The 24,125-nt window shown below is 44.9% G+C and overlaps 1 protein-coding gene across 1 annotated transcript in view; it reads left to right on the top strand.

Moving 5' to 3' along the window:
- LOC307212137 (uncharacterized protein) overlaps positions 1 to 24,125 on the top strand; it is a 69,522-nt gene that overhangs the window by 8,799 nt on the left and 36,598 nt on the right. Inside the window, exons 3-23 of the mRNA XM_079969147.1 lie at positions 499 to 660; positions 2,131 to 2,262; positions 3,180 to 3,368; positions 4,238 to 4,321; positions 4,937 to 5,055; positions 5,221 to 5,335; positions 5,435 to 5,521; positions 6,506 to 6,621; positions 7,605 to 7,692; positions 8,423 to 8,502; positions 9,700 to 9,793; positions 11,548 to 11,664; positions 12,287 to 12,561; positions 13,052 to 13,175; positions 14,747 to 14,974; positions 15,252 to 15,398; positions 15,788 to 16,005; positions 21,258 to 21,435; positions 21,730 to 21,876; positions 22,408 to 22,815; positions 23,249 to 23,368. Coding sequence (XP_079825273.1) covers positions 499 to 660; positions 2,131 to 2,262; positions 3,180 to 3,368; positions 4,238 to 4,321; positions 4,937 to 5,055; positions 5,221 to 5,335; positions 5,435 to 5,521; positions 6,506 to 6,621; positions 7,605 to 7,692; positions 8,423 to 8,502; positions 9,700 to 9,793; positions 11,548 to 11,664; positions 12,287 to 12,561; positions 13,052 to 13,175; positions 14,747 to 14,974; positions 15,252 to 15,398; positions 15,788 to 16,005; positions 21,258 to 21,435; positions 21,730 to 21,876; positions 22,408 to 22,815; positions 23,249 to 23,368 — 3,228 coding nt within the window. The remainder of the gene's footprint in view (positions 1 to 498; positions 661 to 2,130; positions 2,263 to 3,179; positions 3,369 to 4,237; positions 4,322 to 4,936; positions 5,056 to 5,220; positions 5,336 to 5,434; positions 5,522 to 6,505; positions 6,622 to 7,604; positions 7,693 to 8,422; positions 8,503 to 9,699; positions 9,794 to 11,547; positions 11,665 to 12,286; positions 12,562 to 13,051; positions 13,176 to 14,746; positions 14,975 to 15,251; positions 15,399 to 15,787; positions 16,006 to 21,257; positions 21,436 to 21,729; positions 21,877 to 22,407; positions 22,816 to 23,248; positions 23,369 to 24,125) is intronic.

Here is a 24,125-nt window from a genome sequence, read left to right as displayed (position 1 = left end):
AGACAAAAAGTCTCCCTGTTTGTTCAGGGAGCAAAGCTCTTTTACCTGAGGGCTGGGAGTTTTGCAGAAATAGGTTTACTTCTGCCGAACCTGAGATAGGCAGGACGAGATGAAGTTAAAGATAGGGCCTTTCATCTTCTATGTTTTGCTTAGGCTTGATCCCTGGCACCTTAGTGGATCTCGAGTAGCAGTGCCAGGAAAGAACTTCTAGAGAGTTTTGTCTTCAACTATACCACCAGCCTTGCTGCTGAGAAAGATGAACCATTTACTCACTGCATACAAGATTCTTGCAGTGAGCGGATAATACAAAAACACTGAAGGATTTCAGTGGAAGCAAGCTTTAAAGGTGCAGTGCGTACGTAGCCTAAGACTCTATCTTGTTAATTAACTTAGTTCCGAACCCCCTTGAAGCTCAGTTAGGGCATTGCTGCTTCCCCTTTATCAGACGTGGACCAAATCTAAACAAACTTTTTCTTTCCCTCTGTTTCTCTCTCCTAGATGTCAAGCTGTGCTGTTGCAGGTCCCTGGAAGGAGAATGTCAAGAACATACAGGCAGGCAAAGTAGCAGGGCTGAAGCCTTGCCTCCAGAGCAGCCCAGGGCTGGCCGACCTTTCCAAATGGAGCCCTCACATAGCTCAGTTCAACTGTGACATGATGCAGGTAAAAGAAAATGAGATTGGCAGAGGAACAAATCCCCTTCAGTGTCTCGGTAGAGCAGGAACATGTTCTTCTCTTCTTTCCCATACTACAGTAGAAAGGAAGGGAAGGCAGCCTTTTCCTTGCCAAAGGTCTTTCCTCTGTTAAAGTGAGAGGGACGTGCAGACGGAAGGAGACAAGGTCCCTTGGCTAGAGGGAGGCTGTTGTTATGGCATGAGGTCATCCTTGGCAGCTTGTCTTTAGGATGGAGGACCAGAGGAGAGGGGGTCAATCCACAGATATCTGATTTCTTTCCCATCTCTTTGAGGTGAAGGGGGCACAGAATAGCAGTCTCAGCCCAGTGTAGAGACATCTAGGTGATAATAAAAGTGTATTATTTTTATATCAGAATGTTTGGGTATGTAGCTTTTGTCATGTGACTTCACAGCAGCCCTGTGAGAAAGGTGGCTGTCATTCCTCTCTGTGCCAGGTGTCTTGAACTAGGAACTCTTAGCAATGGGACTCAGCCACTTTACTTTCTGCAGCACCATGGCTAGTTGCCATGGTGGTAGAAACAGGCAGCCTGTTACCCATATGGCACTCAGGAGTTTAGCATTGGCCAGGTGACACAAGGGACCAATTGCATTCCACCTGCTCTTGTAAAGCTGCTAATTCATGCCTGGCTCTTCAATCTGAGCAGCTCAGACCAAACCCAGGCTGAGCTCTTGCGCTGCACTAGCAGCTTCTTTGCTCCCCTGTTTTCCAGCTCTTGCTAATTCCAAGCACATAGCTGGAACATGTCTCAGTGCTTGTAGACATGACTATGAGCTTGGTAACTAAAGAGCAGTGTAGTATGGGTTACTACATAATTAAGATAAATTAATTCACACTTGTGCCTCTCTGTCACTCACTGCTTGAAGCATCTACTTAGCATTTTTCCATTCTATGGATTGACTACTGAAACTTCCGGGGTAGATCTGTGGTGAGGTTAACTCCAGGGCAGCCTTTGCCAACCTGACGTCCTCCAGATGTTCTGGACCACAACTCTCATGAGTCCCAGCCAGAGCAGCCATCTGTTCACAACATCTGGATGCTGCTGTAGGGGAATATTGGAAGGAAGTCACCTTTTACCCGGTCAGACTTGTTGCCCATCTAGCCCAATATGGTCTTCTCATGCTGGCAGCAGCTTTCCTGTGTATTGAAGAGAGACCTTCAACATCAAACCCGAGCTTTGGTTAAAACAAACAAACAAATGATTAAAAACATTGCAATTCCACAGGATTACATGCTGTAGCAATGGGGAGTTACATGGAATAATCCTGTACAGGGTTTTCTTTAATGTCATGCCAGAACAGGCATCTTCTCCATTTTGCCCAGAGTCTCTCCTTTCTCCCATACAAAATCAGACTTTTGAACTTCCTAATGGAAGTAGAAAGAGTGCTTTCCCCAGCTGCTTGTCCAGTTCCCATCTTGGCATTTGTCTTCATGTTTCAGGCTGAGAAATGGGTGCGAGCGAAACTCCGAGACCTGAAGGATGGCTGCAGTATTCAGGAATGGGAGCGGGCAGCTCAGACGTTACAAAGAGACATGAAAGACTTTGAGAATACCATGATCAAACTGAACCAGGTACAACAAGGTCTCTGGAAGCCCCCTCTCCCCCCTGATTTGAGTTCTTTAGGTTGCAGCACAGCCCTGAAGAGAGACCTGAATCCTGTTCACCCTTGCTCCCTCTCCTGTACTTCAGCATCTCTGTGTTTCGTCCTGTTTCTGCACTCTTGATTTCTAGAGTTTCCATGAAATCAGTGCTCTGGCAAGACTGGATGACTTTTAAGTTCCGCCTTTCCATGGAATGTAGATTCCATGTTAGGGATCGTTAGGAGAGGGACTGAAAACAAAACCATCAGTGTCATAACGCTGTTATATCTATGCCGAGAGAGCACACTTGGAACACTTGCACAGTTTTGATTGCATCACTTCAAGATGGTTATTATCAGAGCTAGGGGGAAAACACAGGAGGCAGTGATGGCCACCAACTTGGATGGCTTTAAAAGAGGATTAGACAAATTTGTGGAGGATAAGACCAGGGGTCAGCAAACTTTTCAGCAGGGGGCCAGTCCACTGTCCCTCAGACCTTGTGGGGGGCCGGACTATATTTTGGAAAAAAAAAAATGAACAAATTCCTATGCCCCACAAATAACCCAGAGATGCATTTTAAATAAACACACACATTCTACTCATGTAAAAACAGCAGGCAGGCCAGATTCAGAAGACGATTGGGCCAGATCTGGCCCCCTGGCCTTAGTTTGCCTACCCATGGATAAGGCTATCAGTCGCTACTAGCCACAATGGCTGGGTTCTGTCTCCATGGTCAGTGCCAGTATATCTCTGAATACCATTTGCTGGGAATCACAAGTGAGGAAAGCGCTGATATGCTCAGGTTATGCTTGCAGGCTTCTCACAGGTGACTGTTTGAACAGGATGTTGGGCATCATCCTGATCCAGCAGGGCTCTTCACGTGCTCTTATGTTCTTTCCCATCCATAGATGGGTGACCAGCTTACTGTCCAGTCAAACTCCAGTGCCGAGATAGCGAGGCGACTACAAACCCTGTGCGAACAGTGGCAACTGCTGAAGCAGATGGCAGCAAATCAGAGCAAAGCAGTGAGCGGTCTCAGAAACTTACAAGAGTTCAACCAGAAAGCTGAGCAACTAGAAGCTTGGATCAGGCAGAAGGTATGTGCCAAAGCAGGGCCAACCCACAGTTCCCCTGTTTCTGCAGCATGTATAATATATATCTATGCTGACCTGATCTCCCTTGGGATAGAAATGTAATGAATGGGTGAATAATAATGAGAGCTAGGGAAGAGGTATGCATAGCCATAGGGAAGAGGAATTTATGTTTTGCCTGCAGATGCCGGACACATATATGGAAGGATCTCCCCAGCTGGTCAGATTTTTCTGAAAACCACCTATTCCAAGGTTTTGGAGCAAAGGTCAGAAAGATTTAGACAGTAGTTGGTTATGGCAGATGGGGAGCTAAGGTAGTCATCTCCCCATGGCATCTATAGTTTGCTTTCTCCCCTGTCTGCTGACTGCACTGGCCATCTAATAGCAATTTCCATGTGCTCTTGTCTTCGCCCCCAGATTCCATAACAAGACGTTCCAAATTCCTAGAAATCCTAAATCTTTAAAAGAGGAAAACAACCCTGAATACAAAAATAGAAGCAAGTTTAACTGATTTTCATAATTTCCTTTCCAATTGGCCCTTGGGACTCTGGCTTGCCTAAATGGAGAGAGTTAGAAGGGCATATGTAGAATCCTCTGTCTTCGCACGGCTGGAATGTAGCCTATTGTACAAAGGTTAGAGTGACACCCATGGCTCTGCCTACCTTTGCCTCTAGTCCTGCCCAGGAGGGAATATTGCCTTTGGAGTGAAAATGGTTCCCCACTCCTAGTCTACAAGTTGGATTCTAACTGTGTATTCTGAAGCAAAACCAAACCACTCCACTTGCATCTCTTAGGATTGGGATGAAATTGTAACGCTGTAGTCACTGTGCCTTCAATATCTCATATAGTCTAACCATTTCTATCTGCCCCTCTAGGAAGAGAAGCCTTTGCTAACTGCCCTGCTACAAGAGAATGCAGATAAGATTCAGCTTGCCCGACGCATCCTTGACTTGAAACAGGTGACAGTCTTACTGACAGTCGTGTAGGATTCTCTTCTCTGTACAGTGTTGAGGGTGTGTGGTTCTGACAGTGCTGTTTTACCTGGGGTGGTTGCAGTTAGGTTTTGCATCCTACCTCAGATGATATAAATGGCATTGTAGTTCATACCTAGGTCCTATTGGGGTAGCAAGAGGGTAGCCTGGTGCAGTCCTTCATCACATTTTGCCATCTGCAAGAACAGAAAGGCGCCACTGTGAAGATTTTGTCTCTTGTCTGTACTGGATAGTACTACTGTTTTCTCAGGCCTCCATCCCCTCCTCCCTGCAATTTGGGAATAATAATTCTTGGCCTGCATCATAGTTGTTGCAAGGATTGCTGAGATAATGTATGAGAAGTACTTGGAACACCTGAAAGCACTGTAAAAAAAAAAGGTTGATGCTTAATTATTATCGGGAGCTCCTAAGCTCCCTTCGAAAACAACTTCTGAGTACAAGGTTTATTCTGCTGGGGCTCAGTTGGCAATGCCAGTAGCGGTTAGCTTCTTATGAGGTCATACTTTTATAGAAAGTAAGTTTATGTTATTCCTCTTCTCCCCTGCCTCTCCTCCCCTTTTCTCTCTCTCTCATCCAACTTAGGAGGAGCAGCAGTTCCAGGCCCTGCATGAGGAAATGAACAGCCTGGCTCACAAACTTGAGAAGCAGGGGAAGAGCGAGAGCAGGAGCATTATGGCACGGCGCAAGCATCTCAATAAAATGTGAGCTAGAGCAGGAGCTGGTGGGGGAAGAGAGATGGGGCATAACCAGCATTAGGATGGGCTATGGAATCATCTGTCCACAATTGCTTTACTTTAACTGTCAAGGATGTGCAGGCTAAGCTGCTTCCCCGTTCCTAATATCCTTCTGCCCGTTTCACCTTCCAGGTGGCTGCGTCTCCAGGGGACACTGAAGGAACACCATGAGACCCTGCAGCTGGCTCTGGAAGCCGCTGCCTTCGTCCAGCAAGCAGAAGTGCTCCTTGGGGCCATCCATGCAAAGGTAGATTCTAGAGCAGTTTCTAAGAGGAGGTGGTGGGTGCTTTCTAAGAACTGCATTGCTACTTGTCTCAGGGCTTAACGCCTGTTGTTTCTGTTGTAGCAGAGGAATCTCTGTGGAGTGGGGAAACAGAGGGAACCTGAAACCAGCCCAGACCTGGATGTCAGGGATATAGCTAGTCAGGTCATGGTAAGTTGGGCAATGCCCAGGAACATTACTTGGAGCCCCTCCAGATGCCCTATTTATTAAGCATTCATCTTGAGTTGCTTACATAGAGGTCAGAGTATATCCAGTCTTTATTGAGCAATGATTCTGATTTGTTTGTGGGTGGTTATACAACAATGAGCAGCTGTCCTGCATTCATCCTGATGTGTTGATACATATTCATGCTAGCCATTTGTTCATCCCACACGTTTCAGTGCATTTTCCAAACTACAAAAATTCTTGATTCTTTTAAAAAATGGATTTGTGATAGGGCAGCAGAGTGCTTTGATCCACTTTAATTGCACAAAACCAAATTTCTGGTATGGGCTTGAATCCCTTCCACAAAATAATGACAGCCTGGTGGCACGCTTAAAGAAGATGTGGGGGGGGGGGAGAGAAAGGTTTTTTTTTTAAATAAGATTTGTAGGCATGTCCATTTCTCCCTTAGTTTAGAGAGCAACTTGTCGTCCTGTAAATAATGAACTAAGCAAGATGGCCTGGACTCAAAAACTGATATCCAGCTGAAGTACCAACATCTGGTATATGTCCTACCCCTCCACTGCTGGAGTGATTGTATCCAAAGTGAGGTGCTCATGCTGGTATTCTGAAAGAAGCTCAGTTTTCAGCAGAAGCTCCTGAATGCTGAGGAATGATCCACAAGAAAGGGAGTCGAATCCTGCATTGTCACGCGTTTGCTGCTGAAAGTCTAATTCAGCATCTTCTTTGGAGGCAGTCTATAGATTAGACATGCACAACTTGTCACCCATTAAGATGCATGGTAGCCCACCAGGGACTGAGCAAACCACTTGGTTTTAGGGAACCAGGGGCTACTGGTCACATTGCTCATATGTTACATGATATGTATAGCTAGTGAGGTGCGTTTATCTTGATGGGTCAGGTTAATTTAAGTCAAGTGAGCAGTTGTCACTCCTGCTCACTCATTCATTCCCAGCCTTTTTTGCCATCCAGATGCTGGATGTGACCGTGTCCCAGTTGACAAGCCTCCATCCCAGCCTAGTAGCACGAGTCTCTCTCAAGCATCAAGATGTGAAGGAGAGCTGGGCCCAGCTCCAGCAGTTATTGAGGTATTTGCCGAATGCCTAATTTTTGTCTCTCTGCATGAGGTGGATCCTGAGCTAGTTAATGATTATATTTAGTAAATGTCTCTAATTTGGGCACACCAGAGCCATTGTTGACAATACTACTACCATCTTCTGTTTTGCTGTGCACCTTTAACAGGAGTGTGGCATACAGAAACTAAGCAGGTGAGGAGTCTACTGTGCCTGGAAAAGCTTTGCATGCTACTGATATTAGATGCACAGGAGCAAAACTGCTAGGAAAAGGTAGCAACCCTAACAATGTTTCCCCCCTCCCCATTTCATTCTTTCAGAACAAGGTACTATGCATGGTTGTTTAATCACATTTTTTTGAGGTTGTAGGCCTTCAGACAATGCATTTGTTTAGATTTTTAAGTTATGAATATGCAGCCTATATGTGTGGGTGCTGAGGGTGGCATCTATTTCTCTCTACCAGTCAAGGCAAAAGACATTTAGGAAGTAAAGGGAAGTCCCCTTTTTTGCTTACCAGCACTTACTTATTACCATATCTTCCTTGATGTGAGTAACTTGAGGAATCTTTCACCCAAATCTAATGTGGACTCTGGAGACTGAGATGGCCTCTGCTCCAGCAACAAGGCTAAGCCAGCAGCTCTGTTACTATCACTGTAACTTCGGGATGCTCTACCCAAGACATTCCTCTTTCAACAAAAGCTGAAAGCATAATGAAAGCTGAAAGCATAATGGGTCAGAATAAAACAACCTGAGAAAGCTGAAAACAGGGGTTAGGTGCATAAGCCTGAGACATTCTACCCTGCAATACTGAGTGTTGAGCTGCTCTGCGCTCATTTGGCTTGAGAACTAGGATTTCTTCAAGAATGTCTGCATTTATTCTGTGGTGATTATCATCTCTCTTTTTTGCCCTTTTCTGTTCTCTACTCTAACAGTTTTCTTTGTTTTTTCACCTATCTGCTTTCCCTCGCTCCTATTGCCCCTCTACTGGCTTCGACCAGGAGATCAATTGATTCTCCAAATCGTGAGCAAGTGAAGATCATGTCAAACAGTGCAGGGAGAGAGGCTGGAGTTAAACCTGTATGGGAGGTAAGAAAAGTATTCAAGATAACACCTCAAGATCTCCTGGGTACTGTGCGTAGATGACCAGCCTCAGAGCATCCTCCATTTCTAAGGCGTGTCTCATGGGTAAAAGTTACTTCTGGGGAAAATGTTTCATGCATGGATGCATAGCAACAGGCAAGACTAGTCTGTCAATCTCAGGTGGCCACACTTGGGCCAGAACTGGTGGCTCAAGTGTCCCAGCAGACAAGGAGGGCATCTGTAGCCTTCTCAGCTGTAGCCTTCTTGTTATAACATGGTGGTGCTTAAAAGCCCAAGCCAGTGCAATTACTTTTTATGGTGAGGAAAAGCAGAGAGGAGTGCTATGTACTCTCTCGCCCAGAATTAGTAAAGAAGACCACTGGTGATTGCTGCTAAGCAGTGGCCTGTTTGCTTTACCAATATCCCAGAACAGACTTCATGCTACTTAAGTTTTTTTGGCCTTAGCCAAGCTCTAACACAAGAACGTTGCAGCTGGCAAAGGTGGGGAAGAGGAAGAGGATGGTGAGTGGCAAATCCACCCCCCTTTCTCCCACAAGGTGGCACCTGGGAAGAATGCAAAATGCTTGGCATTGGGCCAAGAGCTGGATTAAGACAGATCTCTGGGAACTGGTTCCATAATTCTGGAGCCACTTCAGAGTTCGGACAAGGTCCTACCCAGAGTCTTACCTCTCAGGATTCTGAGCAAAATATATTCTTACTCTACTTTTAATCCTAGATATGGAAGGACATCCAAGGAAGCCAAGAGGGCAACACAGACTCACCAGGCAAGGAGGCCATCACCAGTGACAGCAGAAGGTACTGGCACACACAGTGCTTTCCTGGGAGAAGAAAGCTGGGGGAAAGCTATGTGGGAAGTGGTGAGGAGAAACTGGGACAAGGGAGGGTAGAAGTTGCTTACTGGGATCTGCTTTGTTGCTTAGCAACAATTCACTATGGGAACGAATTTATCTCTTACTCCTAGCAGAGGGGCTGGCCCTTTGAAGTTGAATGGGTTGGGGGGTCCCTGTGGTCTTGGCACTAAGGCCAGCCTCATTATGGGTAGATGCTGAGAGCTCCACAGGAAAACAGTGGAGCTGTGAGGTTGAGCCCACCACCCAGTGGCTTCTAGTTGAATCTAAGTAGCACCTGCAACAAAACACTCAGTTCAGCGTTCCAGTCAGTCATGCCCCCTTCCATTCAATTTTTCCTGGTTTTCTGTCACTCTCTTCAGTTGTCAGCATTCCATGGCCATTGAGCATGCTCAATCCTCATTTGGCTGGGTATATATATATTTGTACTTCTGTAAACCTTGTGGTTCTCCTGAGCCTGCTGGTACTTCCCCCATTGAGCATGGATGCTTTAGTTACATTAGGACCTGCACTCAGAGAATTGAGTTCACTATTGGTTATAGAATGCAAACTGCCTTCACTTCAAATAACAAAGAATCTTAAAGACTCCCACATTTATTATAGCAGAAGCTGTCATAACAAATTTGTCAGAGTGGAATTCAATGTTGCACTATTATGAACATTCCATCTGCGCAAGCATTTCTGGTGGAGATGATCCCTCCCTCTCCTAAAGGGCTGTCACATGGAAGATGAAGCAAGTTTGTTTTCTCCTTCTCTGGAGGGTAGGGTTTGAACCAATCACTTCAACTAACAAGGAAGATTCCAACTAAAAATCAGAAAGAACTTTCTGGCACTAAGAGCAGTTCAATAGACTACTCAGGAGGTGGTGGGCCCTCCTTCCTTGGAGGTTTTTAAGCTTAGGTGAATCCTACCCAGTATTTAAAGTGCAAAAAATACCCCCAACAGAGTAATATGGCTACACTTCTGAAAAGCCATTAAAATGTGTTGTGTTTTAGGGTGATCTCGGTATGTATAAATGCTTGCTTGCGCTCTCGCTCTCTCTCTCTCTCTTTCTGTGGCGTTTCGCACATGTGTACTTGATGTGGCAGTTATCAAACAATGAATTGGAATATATGGCCTCACCCTAATTTTCTGTCTTCTCCAGGAGGAGGAAGAAGCTTCTCTGGCATTCAAATGCCTTGAAGGACCTGCCCCAGCAGGAGGCACACCTTCAGGACTTCTGCCAGGTCGCTGATGGGGTAATGTCTCTCTGCAAGCTTCACCAGATCCCCAAGTCTTTGTCATTCTGCAGCCCACATAGATTCCTTTACTGTGGTAGTAATTCTGGCTTCCCTTGGGCTGCTGGTAGGCTGCCACTTGGCTGAAGAACAGGCCTAGTCTACAAGCATAGCTGAATGAGGTGCTTATCAGAAATCAAAAGCAAAATGTTGACAAATTTCTTTTTAAACTTTGAGTTAATGAAGAGGAATCTTGTGTTTCAAATACCCAAGTATTTAAGCAGGTTTGTAGAATTAAAGTGTGTTTCAATTAGGACTGTTGTGGGTGGTAAGAAGAAGAGAGAGAGGCCTGTTCACCAGGGATGCTCCTAATTCCTGCCCAGCCTAGGGTTGCCACCTTTGTTTTGGCAAAATACATGGCAGAGCGGGGAAGGGCAGTTGGGGGGGGGTGATTCTCCCCTCTCCCCCCCCCCCCAATGCTGAAGTGACTTCAAAGCAAACCATTATAATCTATTGCAGCCTGACAGGATGGCCCCTCTGGAATTTGACACACACACATACATACACACACACACACACACACACACACACACACACACACACACACATGTAAACCTGTCTATGCTTGGCTACCCAGAGCTTTAATACATGACCTTTCACAAACCCTTTCAAGCACATACATTTGGAGAGGATCCCTAACTTGGCAGAGAGAAAGAGAGAGAGAGAGAGAGAGAGAGAGAGAGAGAGAAAGAGGCCTGAAATACAGGACAAAACTGTATCAATACAGGATGTAGCATCTTACATTGAAATACAGGACAATCCTGTATTATACAGGACAGGTGACAACCCCTAGCCCAGCCTGACAAAGGTATTTTCTGGGTCTCATAAAATATTTCGTTTATTTTTTGCATTTCTATCCCATCTTGTTCTCCAAGGAATTCAAGATGGTATTCATAGTTCTCCCTCTCCCCATTTAATCTCCACAGCAACACTTTGAAGTAGATTAGGCTGAGAGGCAGTGACTGGCCCAAGATCACCCTGTGAGCTTCTTGCCTGAGTGGGGATTTGAACCCTGGTCTCCCAGGTCCTAGAGTCTGACCTCCAACTACTACACCACACTGGATCTGTTAATACCTCCCCAACAGGGACAATGGCTTCTACTCTTAGAGTATATCTGAGGAGGGAACTGAACAAGTGGGGGCCATGGCTCAGTGATGGAGTGCATGCTTTTCATTCTGAAGATCCTAGGCTCAGTCCCCAGCATCTCCAGTTAAAAGACTCTCTGGTAAAAGGGCTAGAAAAGACACACACAGACCCTGTAATTCAGACTCTGTAATTCAGCTGCCTATCACTAGATGAAACTGGAGTAGATGGTCCAGCTGTCTGACATGGCTTCAGTCAGATTCATATATTTGAATTTTATTTATACAAAAAAAAAAAAAATGTATCCTGCTTTTCCCCTTCAAAAAGTCAGTGCAACTTGCAATGTTTTAAAAAGGCATAAAAATAGCAACCCATCATTAAAACATAATTACCAGGTTAAAAGCAGCACCCAAGGGCCAAAACTAATCACCAATAAATCAAAGCATGAAGTAACGAACAGAATCAAAAACTTGTTGAAGAGAACTGAACTGCTTTCATTTGCTGTCCGAACACATACAGAGAGGATGTTAAGCGAACATCCTGGGGCAAAGAGTTCCACATATGCAGAACCACCACAGTGGGAGCCCTTTTATTCATATGTCTTAATGGCATGTGTGTGCTATACATCTTAGGAGCTACACAGGTGGAGTCCTCAGATGGAAGATGCCCTTGAGGAACTGGAGGATCTCTGGGAGGAACTGAGAAGGCGGCACCAAGAGAATGGCGTGGCCCTGAGGGAGATTGATACAGTGAGTAGTGGCTGCCACTGGAAAGGGTGTCTCATCCTTCCCTTTTGTAAACATGGTGCGCCAGTTTTTCACATCCTGTGATCTCATGGCACTGTGTGTTTCTCCACCCTTGCTGGCAACAACCAAATGATGCAGCGTGGAGGCAAATGAAATCTACGCCATCGTCAGATGAGACAAATTATGCTAGACATTAATAAAAGGTTTTGGGGTGGAAGGGGTGAGACAGCTGCCGTTCTTGGCAGCTGCTCTATGTTGTGGGTAACATGTAGTCTCAGCCTCACTCAAAAGACCCTAGCAATTCTAATATTTGTAGCTCATTCCCTGCAAGTTGTATCCCTGACAGAGGTTACATTTCCTGTTCAGTTGGATTGCTTGCCTGTCATCCATGCGCTGAAAAGTTTAGCCGTAGGGAACAGATTATTTGTGGTGTAGTGTTCAGTTTTCTCCCACAGTTAGACATTTGAACCTTGGGATTAGGATACACTCTCTTATTTATTTAAGAAAGTTGTTCGCCATCTTTCAGGGCGAAGGTCTTCTCTTGCAGAGGACAGTGCGCAATCACTTTCTTGTCATATTCAGGCTGGGGGGCTGCCTTGCTCACGCCACTCCTTTCTGTTTGCAGGCTCTGCGGTTGGTTGGGGAGGTAGAAGAGGCTGAGTGTTGGCTAGAAACTGTGCTAGGCTTGCTCTCTGAGCCAGAAGCAGCAGCAGCAGCAGCAGCAGCAAAGAACCTTGATGACCTCCATGGGGACCTAGAGAAGGTTGGCACCCTGGAGAACCAAGTGGAGGCGTGGCATATTAAGCTTCAAGCCCTGCAGGAGGAAATGAAAATGGACTCCTCCTCGGAACACACAGCAGCTGCAATGATTCATAGAAAGATGGAACGAGTGAAGGAAAAGTGAGTTCTTGGGAACAAAAGAGTGTTCTCTGTATGGAGGTGGTGTAGGAAGGAGACTTGGCTTCTGAGAAGCTGGAGAAAGAGAAGAGGTTACTTCAGGGCGGAAGAATGGTTTCAGATGAATAGATGCAGGCAACCAAGGAGGAGGAGAGAGCCAGGGTTGGGTCTTTTTTAAGTTTCCCTGGTCGTAGGAGCATAGGAAGCTGCTTTCTGCTGAGTCAGACCATTGGTCCATCTAACCCGGTATTGTCCTCACACTATATAAGCAGCAGTTCTCCGGGATTTCAGACAAGGGTGCTGGGGATTGAACCTAGGTCCCTCTGCATGCAGAGCAGATGTTCTACCACTGAGCTGTAGCCCATGTTGTTCTAGACCTATCTCATCTCCATCAGCTTTGTCTGTCCAAATTGAAGTTGCGTATGTTTAGGCAGCAGGTAACATTGCTCTCGTGAAATACGCTTGTAGGAAGATGTCATGGTTTCCTTCCCAGGTTCACCTGTGTGCAGGAGGCTCTCCAGCGCCGAACATCAGACTTGAAAGATGCCCTGGTTTTAACCGAGTTCTTGCAGAATGTGCATATGGAAGAAATGCTGAGTCACAGGAACAAAGAACAGGTGAGAAGCAGAGAAGACGTGGACCAGGGAAGGGAAGAACAAGGTGATATGCAGAGGTGTGGTCTGAATTCCGCCCTGTCATAGGAACATAGGAAGCTGCCTTATAGCGAGTCAGACCATTGGTCTGCCCAGCTCACTACTAACCAGGTTGACTTGCAGCAACTCTCTAGGGTTTCAGATAGGGAGTCTCTCCCAGCCTGGAGTTGCAAGGGATTGAACCTGAGACCTTTTATGTGGAAAGGAGATGCTCTGCCACGGAACTACAACGCTTCCCCAGAAGGGTCAGAGTTCAAAAATAACAAGCAAGGGGTTTCTCGCTTTATGTTTAGTTTGAACAATGAGGGAGCATGGCGCTGAAGGGACACACATCTCCATAAAAGTCCCTTGTGCTGCATTGTATCTAAGTGGTCAGATTAGTGACACAGGAACAGTTTGCGTGACTCTCCTGTTTGGGTTCACATGATTTCAGTATGGTATGCCATCCAAATTACTGTGGATGGTAATGGTCCTGTACAGCTAAGTTCTATCGCCATTCTAGCTCTGGTCGCATTTAGTCATGGAACACCTAACTATAATGCCACAAATTGCAACTCTTGACACTGTTGGTTAATTGGCTACTGCTGCTTATTGAGGCCTTATCTTACTGATATCCACTGGCAAGTATCTGGGCCTTCAGTGAGGTGGCAGAAATTAGCTTCCCAGCTAAATATACTCAGGACTGAAGATCAGTGTTGGAAATTGAAGACACTTTTATTTCAATTTGTTTTTAGTTTATAAACCTAGTTTCATCACTGCCAGTTTTTAATGCGTAGCATCTTTTACATTTGCTGGTGTTGGGTCTTCGTTAGTTTGAAATGTTGGTTATATCACATGTTCTTTGTTGCGGCTTTTAGAAATTGGGTGTTGGCTCTGAGTTATATTATTAGTAGATTGCATGGTTTTATTTATTATTTTGATGTATGTTGTGGTAGATACAATTAGTAGTAGAACAAAGATATAACCAAATCTATTATCATCATTAGGGACGCGGGTGGCGCTGTGGGTTAAACCACAAAGCCTAGGACTTGCCGATCAGAAGGTCGGTGGTTCGAATCCCCATGACAGGGTGAGCTCCCGTTGCTCGGTCCCTGCTCCTGCCAACCTAGCAGTTCGAAAGCACGTCAAAGTGCAAGTAGATAAATAGGTACCGCTCCAGTGGGAAGGTAAATGGCGTTTCCGTGTGCTGCTCTGGTTCGCCAGAAGAGGCTTAGTCATGCTGGCCACATGACCCAGAAGCTGTACGCCGGCTCCCTCAGCCAATAAAGCGAGATGAGCGCCGCAACCCCAGTCGGCCACGACTGGACCTAATGGTCAGGGGTCCCTTTTTCTTTACCTTATTATCATCATCATTATTAATATTATTAATATTAATATTGAGTGGCTTTAGTTAAGCCTCTCTCTTGAAGTTTCACTTTCCTTCTCTGTAAAGTAGGAGTCATGGCAATTTGCTCAGAAGACTTCTGTGAGAGAATTAACAGGGTGGCCTGTCTAGATTGGTACCCAATATTATTCATGTACTTGTTTTGCTTTAGGCAGTGCCGAACCAGCTAGGCTCCCAAGAGCCTCTGCAGCTTCTCATAGCCCAGAGTGCTCAACAGCTGAGCAATGAGGACATGAACAGGTCACTGGAGGAACTGCAAGAAGCAGTGGACATGCTGAACAGTGTTGTGAAGGAGCGCGAGCGGGCCATGGAGGCAGTGACCAAGACAGAGAATCTGAAGTGCTTTGTACAGGCCTTGTCAAGTGGGGAGGAAACTAAGGTAAGAGAGGGTTAAGAGGGGCTGCGTGCTAAAAAAATCGCTCTTCCCTAGTGGTTAGAGGTGGAAAGCCTGGACCACTCCATCCTTCAGGGTTGGTTATTGCATTTGGGCAAGAAGCTACAAAATCTATCTTCTTGTTTCATAGAGGTGGACTGACCACCTATTAAATGCTACCAGCACTACTCTGTTGCAGTTCCAACTTTGGTTTGGTTGTCCAAGCAGCCTGTAGCACAGAGAACTGTTTCTCAGTGTCGCCTTTCTTTTTTCAATTTTTCAGCTGGCCTCACAGATCAAGACAATGAGGAACAGAGCAGAAACACTGGCTCAGGACATAATGCAGGCAGAGAGAAGCTTTGCCACAGTGAAGAGTGAGGTAGATCTTCTGGAGCTGCAGGGGCTCACGGAAAGGCAGAAAGAGATAGAGGTGAGATCAAAAGGCTATTTGAGGCCTTGTAACAAGGACCCCATATAACCAGTGTTTGCTCATGGCAATGTTGGAGAAGTGCTAAATCAGGCATTACGCACACCTTGGAAGTCTGTTCTTCCACCCAGCACCATTGTAAATTGCAGGTTGAGATTGTTATGCAGGTTCAGGTTTGACCATTGGTTCTGTGCTCTCACTTTTTTAAATGGGTAAGCATAGATCTGATGTTTGATGATACTGCCCTGTTGTTTGTTTGGCTTCCTAAAGCCAGTTGGGAGTCTCATGCTTGTTTTTAGATTGGACAAGCATTTACTATTGGGAAGGAGCCAGGAGTTCCCCGTTCGAAAACTCTATTGCTAGCCTGAATCCTGCTGTCTTGTATTTCATAGAGTGAAATGTCTAGCCTGGAAGGCGACATGGAGAAACTAGAGAGAGCCTTCATTGAGCTGGAAGATTGCTGTTTGATTGTAATGCCAAATGAGTCCAGAAGAATCAGTGAAACATTGGAGGCTTGGAAAGATCTGCAAAAGCTGGTGTTGGGAAATGCAGTTCGTGGGCAGCAAGCCGCTCATTTGAGACAATTCTTCAGAGCTTATTTAGCCATTATGTAAGTCAGTAGACCTTAGTGGACACTTCCTGTCCCTTGAAAGTTTGTTTTGCAATGTCTGACTCACCCATTTGTGATATTAAGCCCCCATCTGGAAGCACCCCTTGTTTTCAATTGCGCTTGGGGACTATCCATCTTATCTACCGTATTTTTCGCCCTATAGGACGCACTTTTTTCCCCTCCAAAAATGAAGGGGAAATGTGTGTGCATCATATGGGGCAAATGCAGGCTTTCGATGAAGCCTAGAGAGCGAGAGGCATCGGTGCGCACCGACCACTCTCGCTCTCCAGGCTTCAGGAAGCTATCCGCAAGCCTTGCGCGCAAGGCTTGTGGGCAGCAGCCTGTAGCCCGAAGCACGGGGCGAGCTGCGCAGCCCGCCCCGTGCTTCAGGCAGATGTCGGCAAGCCTCGCGCGCCCTGCAGGAGGTCCCGCCGGGCGCGCAAGGCTTGGGGCGGCAGCCTGCAGCCCAAAGCACGGGTGAGCTGCGGAGCCCGCCCCGTGCTTCGGGCAGATGTCCGCAAGCCTAGCATGCCCTGCAGGAGGTCCCGCTGGGCGCGCAAGGCTTGGGGCGGCAGCCTGCAGCCCTAAGCACGGGGTTAGCTGCGGAGCCCGCCCTGTGCTTCGGGCAGATGTTGGCATGCCGGGCTCGCAAGGCTTGCAGGCAGTAGCCTGTTCTGGGGGCTGGGGTCAGGGGAAGCTCGGGCTTCCCCCACGCCAGCCATGCGCCTGGGGGGGAAATAATTTTTTTTTTCTTTAAAAAAAAAAAAAGAAAAGAAAAAGGAATCCTCTAGAGAGAGAGGGAACTTTCTTCTCTGAGGCAAAAATGACATGGACAAGACATTCTCTGAGGCAAAAATGACATGGACAAGAATAGACCAAATTTGGATTTCTAGCAGCCTGGCGTCAAGAACAAAAAAAGTAGAAATATGCCCAAAAACTTGCTCCGACCATAATGCGATGAAGATGGAGATGAAACTAACAACAACTGGATCCTTTAGATGGAGAATGAATGACACCCTATTTAAGGATGAAGAGATCCACAAGAAGGCCCTTGAAACATTAAAAGATTATTTTGAGATTAACAGGAAAACAGATGTGGAAAAGAGAATAATTTGGGATGCAAGCAAAGCCGTGATGAGAGGTTTCTTAATTCAACAGAACCCTATAAAGAGGAAACAACAAAATGAGAGGAAGGAAAAGATCCTAGAAAAAATAAAAGAAGGAGAGAAGAAATTGAGGTCCAAACCAAAGTCCCATGAGATCTTGAGAGAAATAAAGTTTTATCAGATGCAGTACATGGAGCTCATGAACCAACAAATAGAATGGAAGATAAAGCAAATGAGACAAAGAACTTTCGAATCAGCGGACAAATGCGGGAAACTTCTGTCATGGCAATTGAAAAAAAGGCAGAAAATGAACACTGTAACAAGTCTAGAAATGGATGGAAAAATTATCCACAAACCTAATGAGATAAACAATTGTTTTCAAAGTTTTTTTAAGAAACTGTATGCACAAGGGCCAATTAATGAACAAGAAATAGAAGAATTCATCAGAAAATACGGCTTACCAAAAATTCCAGAACAAAGTAAAAGGATCCTAAATGAGGAAATAACAGAACAAGAAATAGAGGGTGCCATCCAAAATATGAAATTGGGAAAATCACCAGGACCAGACGGCCTTACGGCTAAATACTACAAAATGCTGAAAGAATGGTTGATACAACCATTGAAGGAAGTTTGCAATGAAATCCTGAAGGGGAAAAAGGCACCTGAATCGTGGAAAGAGGCTTTCATCTCACTTATACCGAAGACAGAAACTGAAAAGAACCAGGTTAGAAACTACCGCCCTATATCTTTACTCAATGTGGATTACAAAATTTTTGCAGACATTTTGGCAAAAAGACTGAAAAGAGTGTTGATAGAGGAGATTCATAAGGACCAAACAGGCTTTCTCCCAGGGAGATATATGTCAGACAATGTGAGGAACATTATAGACATTTTGGAGTTGCTAGATGTTGACATTAACAGGAAAGCAGTTCTGATTTTTGTGGACGCGGAGAAAGCCTTTGACAATATCTGCTGGACTTTTATGAAAAAGAATCTCCATGGGATGGGGGTAGGCCAAGGTTTTGAAAACGGTATAGGTGCAATATATTCCCAACAAAAGGCCAAGCTAATTGTAAATAATGTGGTTACAGAAGAAATACCCATAGAAAAAGGTACACGGCAGGGATGCCCAATATCCCCTTTGCTTTTTATATCAGTCCTGGAGGTTTTGTTAAACATGATTAGAAAGGACCAGTTGGTTAAAGGAGTTCAGGTCGGAGTTAGACATTACAAGTTAAGAGCATTTGCAGATGACCTAGTATTGACCTTGCAACAGCCAGACACTAGTACTAAAAGAGTATTAGAACTAATTGAAATATTTGGTCGAGTAGCAGGTTTTAAATTGAACAAACAAAAAATGAAAGTGTTGGAAAAAAACTTAACAATGGAAGAAAGAGAGAGTTTTCAGAATGAAACAGGCCTGGAAATAACAAAAGGGGTAAAATACCTGGGGTTAAACTTAACATCCAAGAATGTGAATTTATTTAAGGATAATTATGAAAAAAGTTGGGCAGAGGTAAAGAAGGATTTGGAAATATGGTCAAGATTGAAACTTTCCTTGTTAGGCCGAATTGCTACTATTAAGATAAATGTATTGCCTAGAATGCTGTTTTTATTCCAGACGTTGCAGATTTTGGACAAGATGGATTGTTTCAAGAAGTGGCAGAAAGACATATCAAAATTTGTCTGGCAGGGCAAAAAGCCCAGAATTAAATTTAAGATTTTAACTGATGCAAAGGATAGAGGGGGGTTTGCCCTGCCGGACTTAAGACTTTATTATGAATCGGCAGCTTTCTGCTGGTTGAAACACTGGCTACTTCTTGAGAACACTGACATTTTGGACCTGGAAGGGTACGACAATAGCTTCGGTTGGCATGCATACTTATGGTATGACAAGGTAAAGGTGTATAAAAGTTTTAAAAACCATATTGTGAGGAAAGCATTGTACAATGTTTGGATTAGATATAAAGATCTGCTGGAAAGTAAAACCCCTAGGTGGGTGTCACCAATGGAAGCTAGGGAAGTAAAAAAGCTTAATATGGACTCTAAATGGCCAAAATATCATGAAATTTTAGAACATGATGGTGAAAGGGTGAAACTTCAGAGTTATGAGAAACTAAAGCCTAAGGTTCGAGATTGGTTGCATTACCATCAGATAAATGAGACATTTAAACAGGACAGAAAAATAGGATTTCAGAAAGAGAAGTCAAAACTAGAAACAGAACTGTTGGAATCCAATACTAAGAACTTATCAAAAATGTATAACTTGCTGTTGAAATGGAATACACAGGATGAAACGGTGAAATCAGCAATGATTAAATGGGCACAAGATATTGGTCATGATATTATGTTTGCTGACTGGGAACAGTTATGGACCACCGGTATCAAATTTACTGCATGTAATGCTTTAAAAGAAAATATTATGAAAATGATCTATCGGTGGTACATGACCCCAGTCAAGCTTGCAAAAATTTACCACTTGCCTAATAATAAGTGTTGGAAATGTAATGAGACTGAAGGCACTTTCTACCACCTTTGGTGGACCTGCCCAAAGGTTAAAGCTTTCTGGGAAATGATCTATAATGAAATTAAGAAGGTCCTTAAGTGGACTTTTCCTAAGAAACCAGAGGCTTTCCTCTTGGGCATGGTTGGCCAAGTGGTGTTAAGGAAGGACAGGAATTTTTTTATGTATGCCACTACAGCAGCAAGAATTCTACTGGCAAAGTATTGGAAGACGCAAGAACTACCTACTCTGGAAGAATGGCAAACAAAGGTGATTGACTTTATGGGACTGGCCGAGATGACGGGCAGAATCCGTGACCAGGGGAAAGAGACAGTGGAAGAGGACTGGAACAAATTTAAAATATATCTTAAAAATAACTGTAAAATTGAGGAATGTTAAGATGTCAGGGGGTAAGAGGTAAAGAATTGCAGCAGTAATAAAAAAAAAAACTAAAGGAATCTTTATGAAAGGGAATTAAGATAATGGACCTAAGGGTTGCTAAAGAACTATTAAACAAGGATGCAGAGATGGGGAGGTATGGGGAAGTCAAAAGAAAGAAGGGTATGAAATGATGAGATTGAAATTATACTGTTTTGTATTGTTTTTGTTATCTATCTGAAAAATGAATAAAAATTATTAAAAAATAATAATAATAATAAATTTTTTTTCTTTATTTCCCCTCCCCCCCAAAAAACTATGGGGCGGTGCGTCCTATGGGGCGAAAAATACGGTACTTTGAAGTCAGTCCAGCAAGCTTGATTCTCAGTATCAGTTCTAACTCCCATTCACACACCTGGATGGGGTGGAGGTGGGGCAGGGTGGAAGTGAGGTTTGGGACCTTGTAGGGGTACCTGCGCAACCAGGTGGTTGCTCCCGCTGGTGCACCTGTGAAGGACTGAGCTTGCTGCTGTCCCAGCCCAGCACCATCCAGGCAAGTGGCAGCAATGCCTGCATTGAAACGGCAGCTCCACCCCACCAAATATGCTCTTACTGAAATTGGATGCAACTTCAGTGTAGCACGTCACAACTTATCTTGCATTTATTTTGGTGCAGTTACACATGCCCTGGATGTTGTGATTTAGCTGCAGATTTCCTGAGTATTTACTCCTCTTTGCTCACACATTTGCCAAGACTGGTGATTTGCTTGTGAGATGTAACACCAACTTTTCCATGGAAGGGCTTAGTGTGTAGATTGTTTTGCCACAATGGAAGCAGCCCTTAGTGCAGGCATCCCCAAACTCAGCCCTCCAGATGTTTTGGGACCACAATTCCCATCATCCCTGACCACTGGTCCTGTTAGCTTTGTAGTCCCAAAACATCTGGAGGTCCGAGTTTGGGGATGCCTGCCTTAGTGGTTAACAAAGAGAGAGAAAAACTATTTTTACTGGGACACACCTTTTTAATACTGCTTTAAAAGGCCTGGGGAAATGGTATGTATCTTAACTGTATGCCACTACTTGAAAGACAAAGCTGTCTAGAGGCTGAGACAACTTGATGCAAAATAGGTTTTTACTGGGATTCTTCCAGGTTTCTCTGGCTTTGTTGGAAGGGTGGAGGATAAATTGAGCTGCAGTTCTGTGAAGTGTTAAGACACATTTCTTCTGGCCATATTAATAGTTGCTCCTCCTTCCTTGACTCTCCAGCTCCTGGACAGAGGATACTCGGGCACAGATCTTTTCTGAGACTATGAGTACCCACGGTCTCTCAGAAGCTCAGTGGGAAGACCTGGAAAGTAACATGGAGACTAAGTTCAAGGAGTTTGAGGAGCTGGCAGCAGTTGGATGGAAACTGGTAGCTGAGGAGCACAGCTTGAGTGAGACAGTAAGTGTGGCAGGCCATGATATGCAAGCATCCTACATGCCTGCAGCATCCTTTGGGGAACAACCTCCCATCCCACCTCACTTCCCTTTTCTTTCTTTGCCATCACTGCTTTCGGAAGGGAGGAGGCGAAGCATCTCATCAGGTGGGTGGAAGCTAGACAGTTGTCCCAATTGTTTGTCATCCAGAGGGATGGCCCTGACTGAGACCTGTACCTAGAAGAGAAAAGAGAGGAATTCATCATATGGCCTTTTTTCCTCCTTTCATTTCTTTCTCAGTTTTGTTCTGTCTTTTTAGATAAAGGAGCGCATGGAGGAGCTGCAAAGCATGCTTGGATGGGTGATGGTGCGCTGGAGAGCACAGAGTTCCCAGAAGGACCCTGGCACTAAGAGTGATGGCAGGGAGACTCAGAATGGCACACTGAACAAGACAGAGCACTGCCAAGTTAGTATGCAGCCCCTGAGTGCCAATACTAGAGCTAAACTTGAAAAATAGCTTGGCCTGCACTGTGTATTTATCATGGAATAGCTATGCTTTGTTCACTCACTTTTTATGGGGCATCTGCACAAAGTTATAAACAAAACACACCCCTTTCATGTTTTCTCTCTTTAGCTTCCTTCCTCCACCATCCCCACCCCGAGCTTAGAAATCTGTTTTATTTTAAACTTGGTGGAATACCTACACAATTTCCCCATGTGTATATTATCTATCTTGTTGCTATTCTGCCTCATAAAGACCTGTATTTTTTTGCATAATTTATTATTTTCCTTTCTATAACATACCAAGCAATACATTTTGACAGAATCTCTGGCTGCTGTTCACACACACATACAAGTGAGCAGAGCAAATTTTAAGCTGCATGTATTGGTCTTTAGGTGGGGGAGATCCCATTTTAACAGGAAATCCTAGAATTAACAAAGAACAAAGAAGCTATTGCTGCAATTTCTTTCTTCATTGTATTACCTTACTCCACAGATTAAAGTAGTTCCTGAATCAGGTGTGGGTGAAGCAAATGGTATCCTTAACTCCAGTGTTTCTGAGAGGCCTCCACTCACCCTCGGCTCCCTCCCAAATGGTTCAGCAGCACAGCAAGAGAGCGAATCGGTCTCCACTGCAGTGCTATCTACCCTGGATGTTCTTCCAGGGCACAGGCAGAGTTCAGAAGAATTGGAAAACCACTTGCCCTTTGAGATGGACGTCCCGAAGGAGACTCTGATCCTGGAACCCTTGGAGACCCCTGTGCTGCTGGTGCCCCACCCAGGCCCTGGCAGTCTGGGTGGCACAGTGAACTTGATACTGAGCATTGGGAAGAAAGCAGGGAGAGAGGCCACGGGAAGCCAGGTTGGAGCAGCACCATCAATGGGACCGGAAACCTTGCACAAGGTCAGTTGCCCTTTACTTTAGGCGTGACATCGATAGAGCTGTTTGCTATCTCCAGGACATCAAATAAGTGCCTCTGTGGCAAAGGGAGGCAGGGTTTTCATGATGCAAAGTATTGCCAAGTGTTCAGGCAGGACAGAAGTGGGATGGCAAGTGAGGGAGTGCCACGCTTAATGGCTAAGGCTTGCAAGTGGAGAACTTCTAACTTCCCAGTGAGCATTAAGATGTTAATGGACACTCTGAATCAGGGAGACTAGCAGCTCTGTTGCTTTTTTGCTTCTCGTTTAAGCCACTGCCAGGCGTGCAGTTCTAGAGCTTCCTCTTCATGGGTCAGGCACTGATTTTGCCCTTTTCTTCCTGGCTTTTGCAGGTCATCCTTGCTATTTCTTCACTTTCATTTTTTTATTTTTTGTCTCTCTCTTTCCTAAAAATCCAGCTCTCTGAAACTAAATCCTCAGCCTGTAAAGCTTTCTGGAAACGTTGCCAGGGGCTTTTAGGAAGTACTTTGGGTAGTTTAAAGAGAAAGAAAAGGCCACCCCGCCAGCATGCAGAAGAGGTAACATGGAGCAGTGGGGGAGAGAGAATGGACGATGAAGCATGTCAGACTGAGAGTGATTGCATGGTGCAAGGAAACCTTGACTAACCCATCCAATAGCCTCCTTCAAAAGGCAGCTCCTAAATTAGGAGAGGGAAACGCTTCAGATGTGACTTGGCTGTTGTCCTTGACCATTGGTCTGGCTAACAGGCTTGGGACTTCGCAAGTTGGAGTCTCAACAGCTTTGTTCCCTTCTCCTATATCATTTAAATGGCATCTCCAAAATGTTAAGAGGTCACACAGACGCTGTGTCTCTCCTTTCCAAGACTATGGTGAATAAGTTAGATATGCATTCTGTGCTTGCACCTGTACTCCTGAGCAGATGCCCCCTTAGGAGAAACACCTTCAAATATTTTGTGACTTCTTCTGGTTAAAGCACAGGGTTGCCATGTGCAGCACAAAATGTGGATTCTGTAACTTTTAAGAGAATTTCAGCTGGCACAACTTGTCATATCATATTATTGCCAGGAATCCTCCCTTCTGGAATATTCTTAGAGGCACAGGACCATCCAAACAAACAAACAAACAAACAAACAAACCAGAGCTTAAATGTGCAGCCAGCACAGTGGAATATGGAGATGTCTTCCTCAGCACAATAATTCATATCCCACAGCAGAAGAGCTACCAGATTTGCTAGAGCAAACTGGAAACGAGCCTGAAGTGCACTGCTTCTTGATACGGGCTGAAGGCAGGCCAAACTAGTTTGCTGTGAGGAAAT

The sequence above is a fragment of the Podarcis cretensis genome (assembly GCF_951804945.1).
Source record: "Podarcis cretensis genome assembly, chromosome: 3".
Taxonomy (NCBI): domain Eukaryota; kingdom Metazoa; phylum Chordata; class Lepidosauria; order Squamata; family Lacertidae; genus Podarcis; species Podarcis cretensis.
The sequence above is the reverse complement of the archived record's forward strand: the minus strand, read 5'-3'. Positions and strand labels throughout refer to the sequence as shown.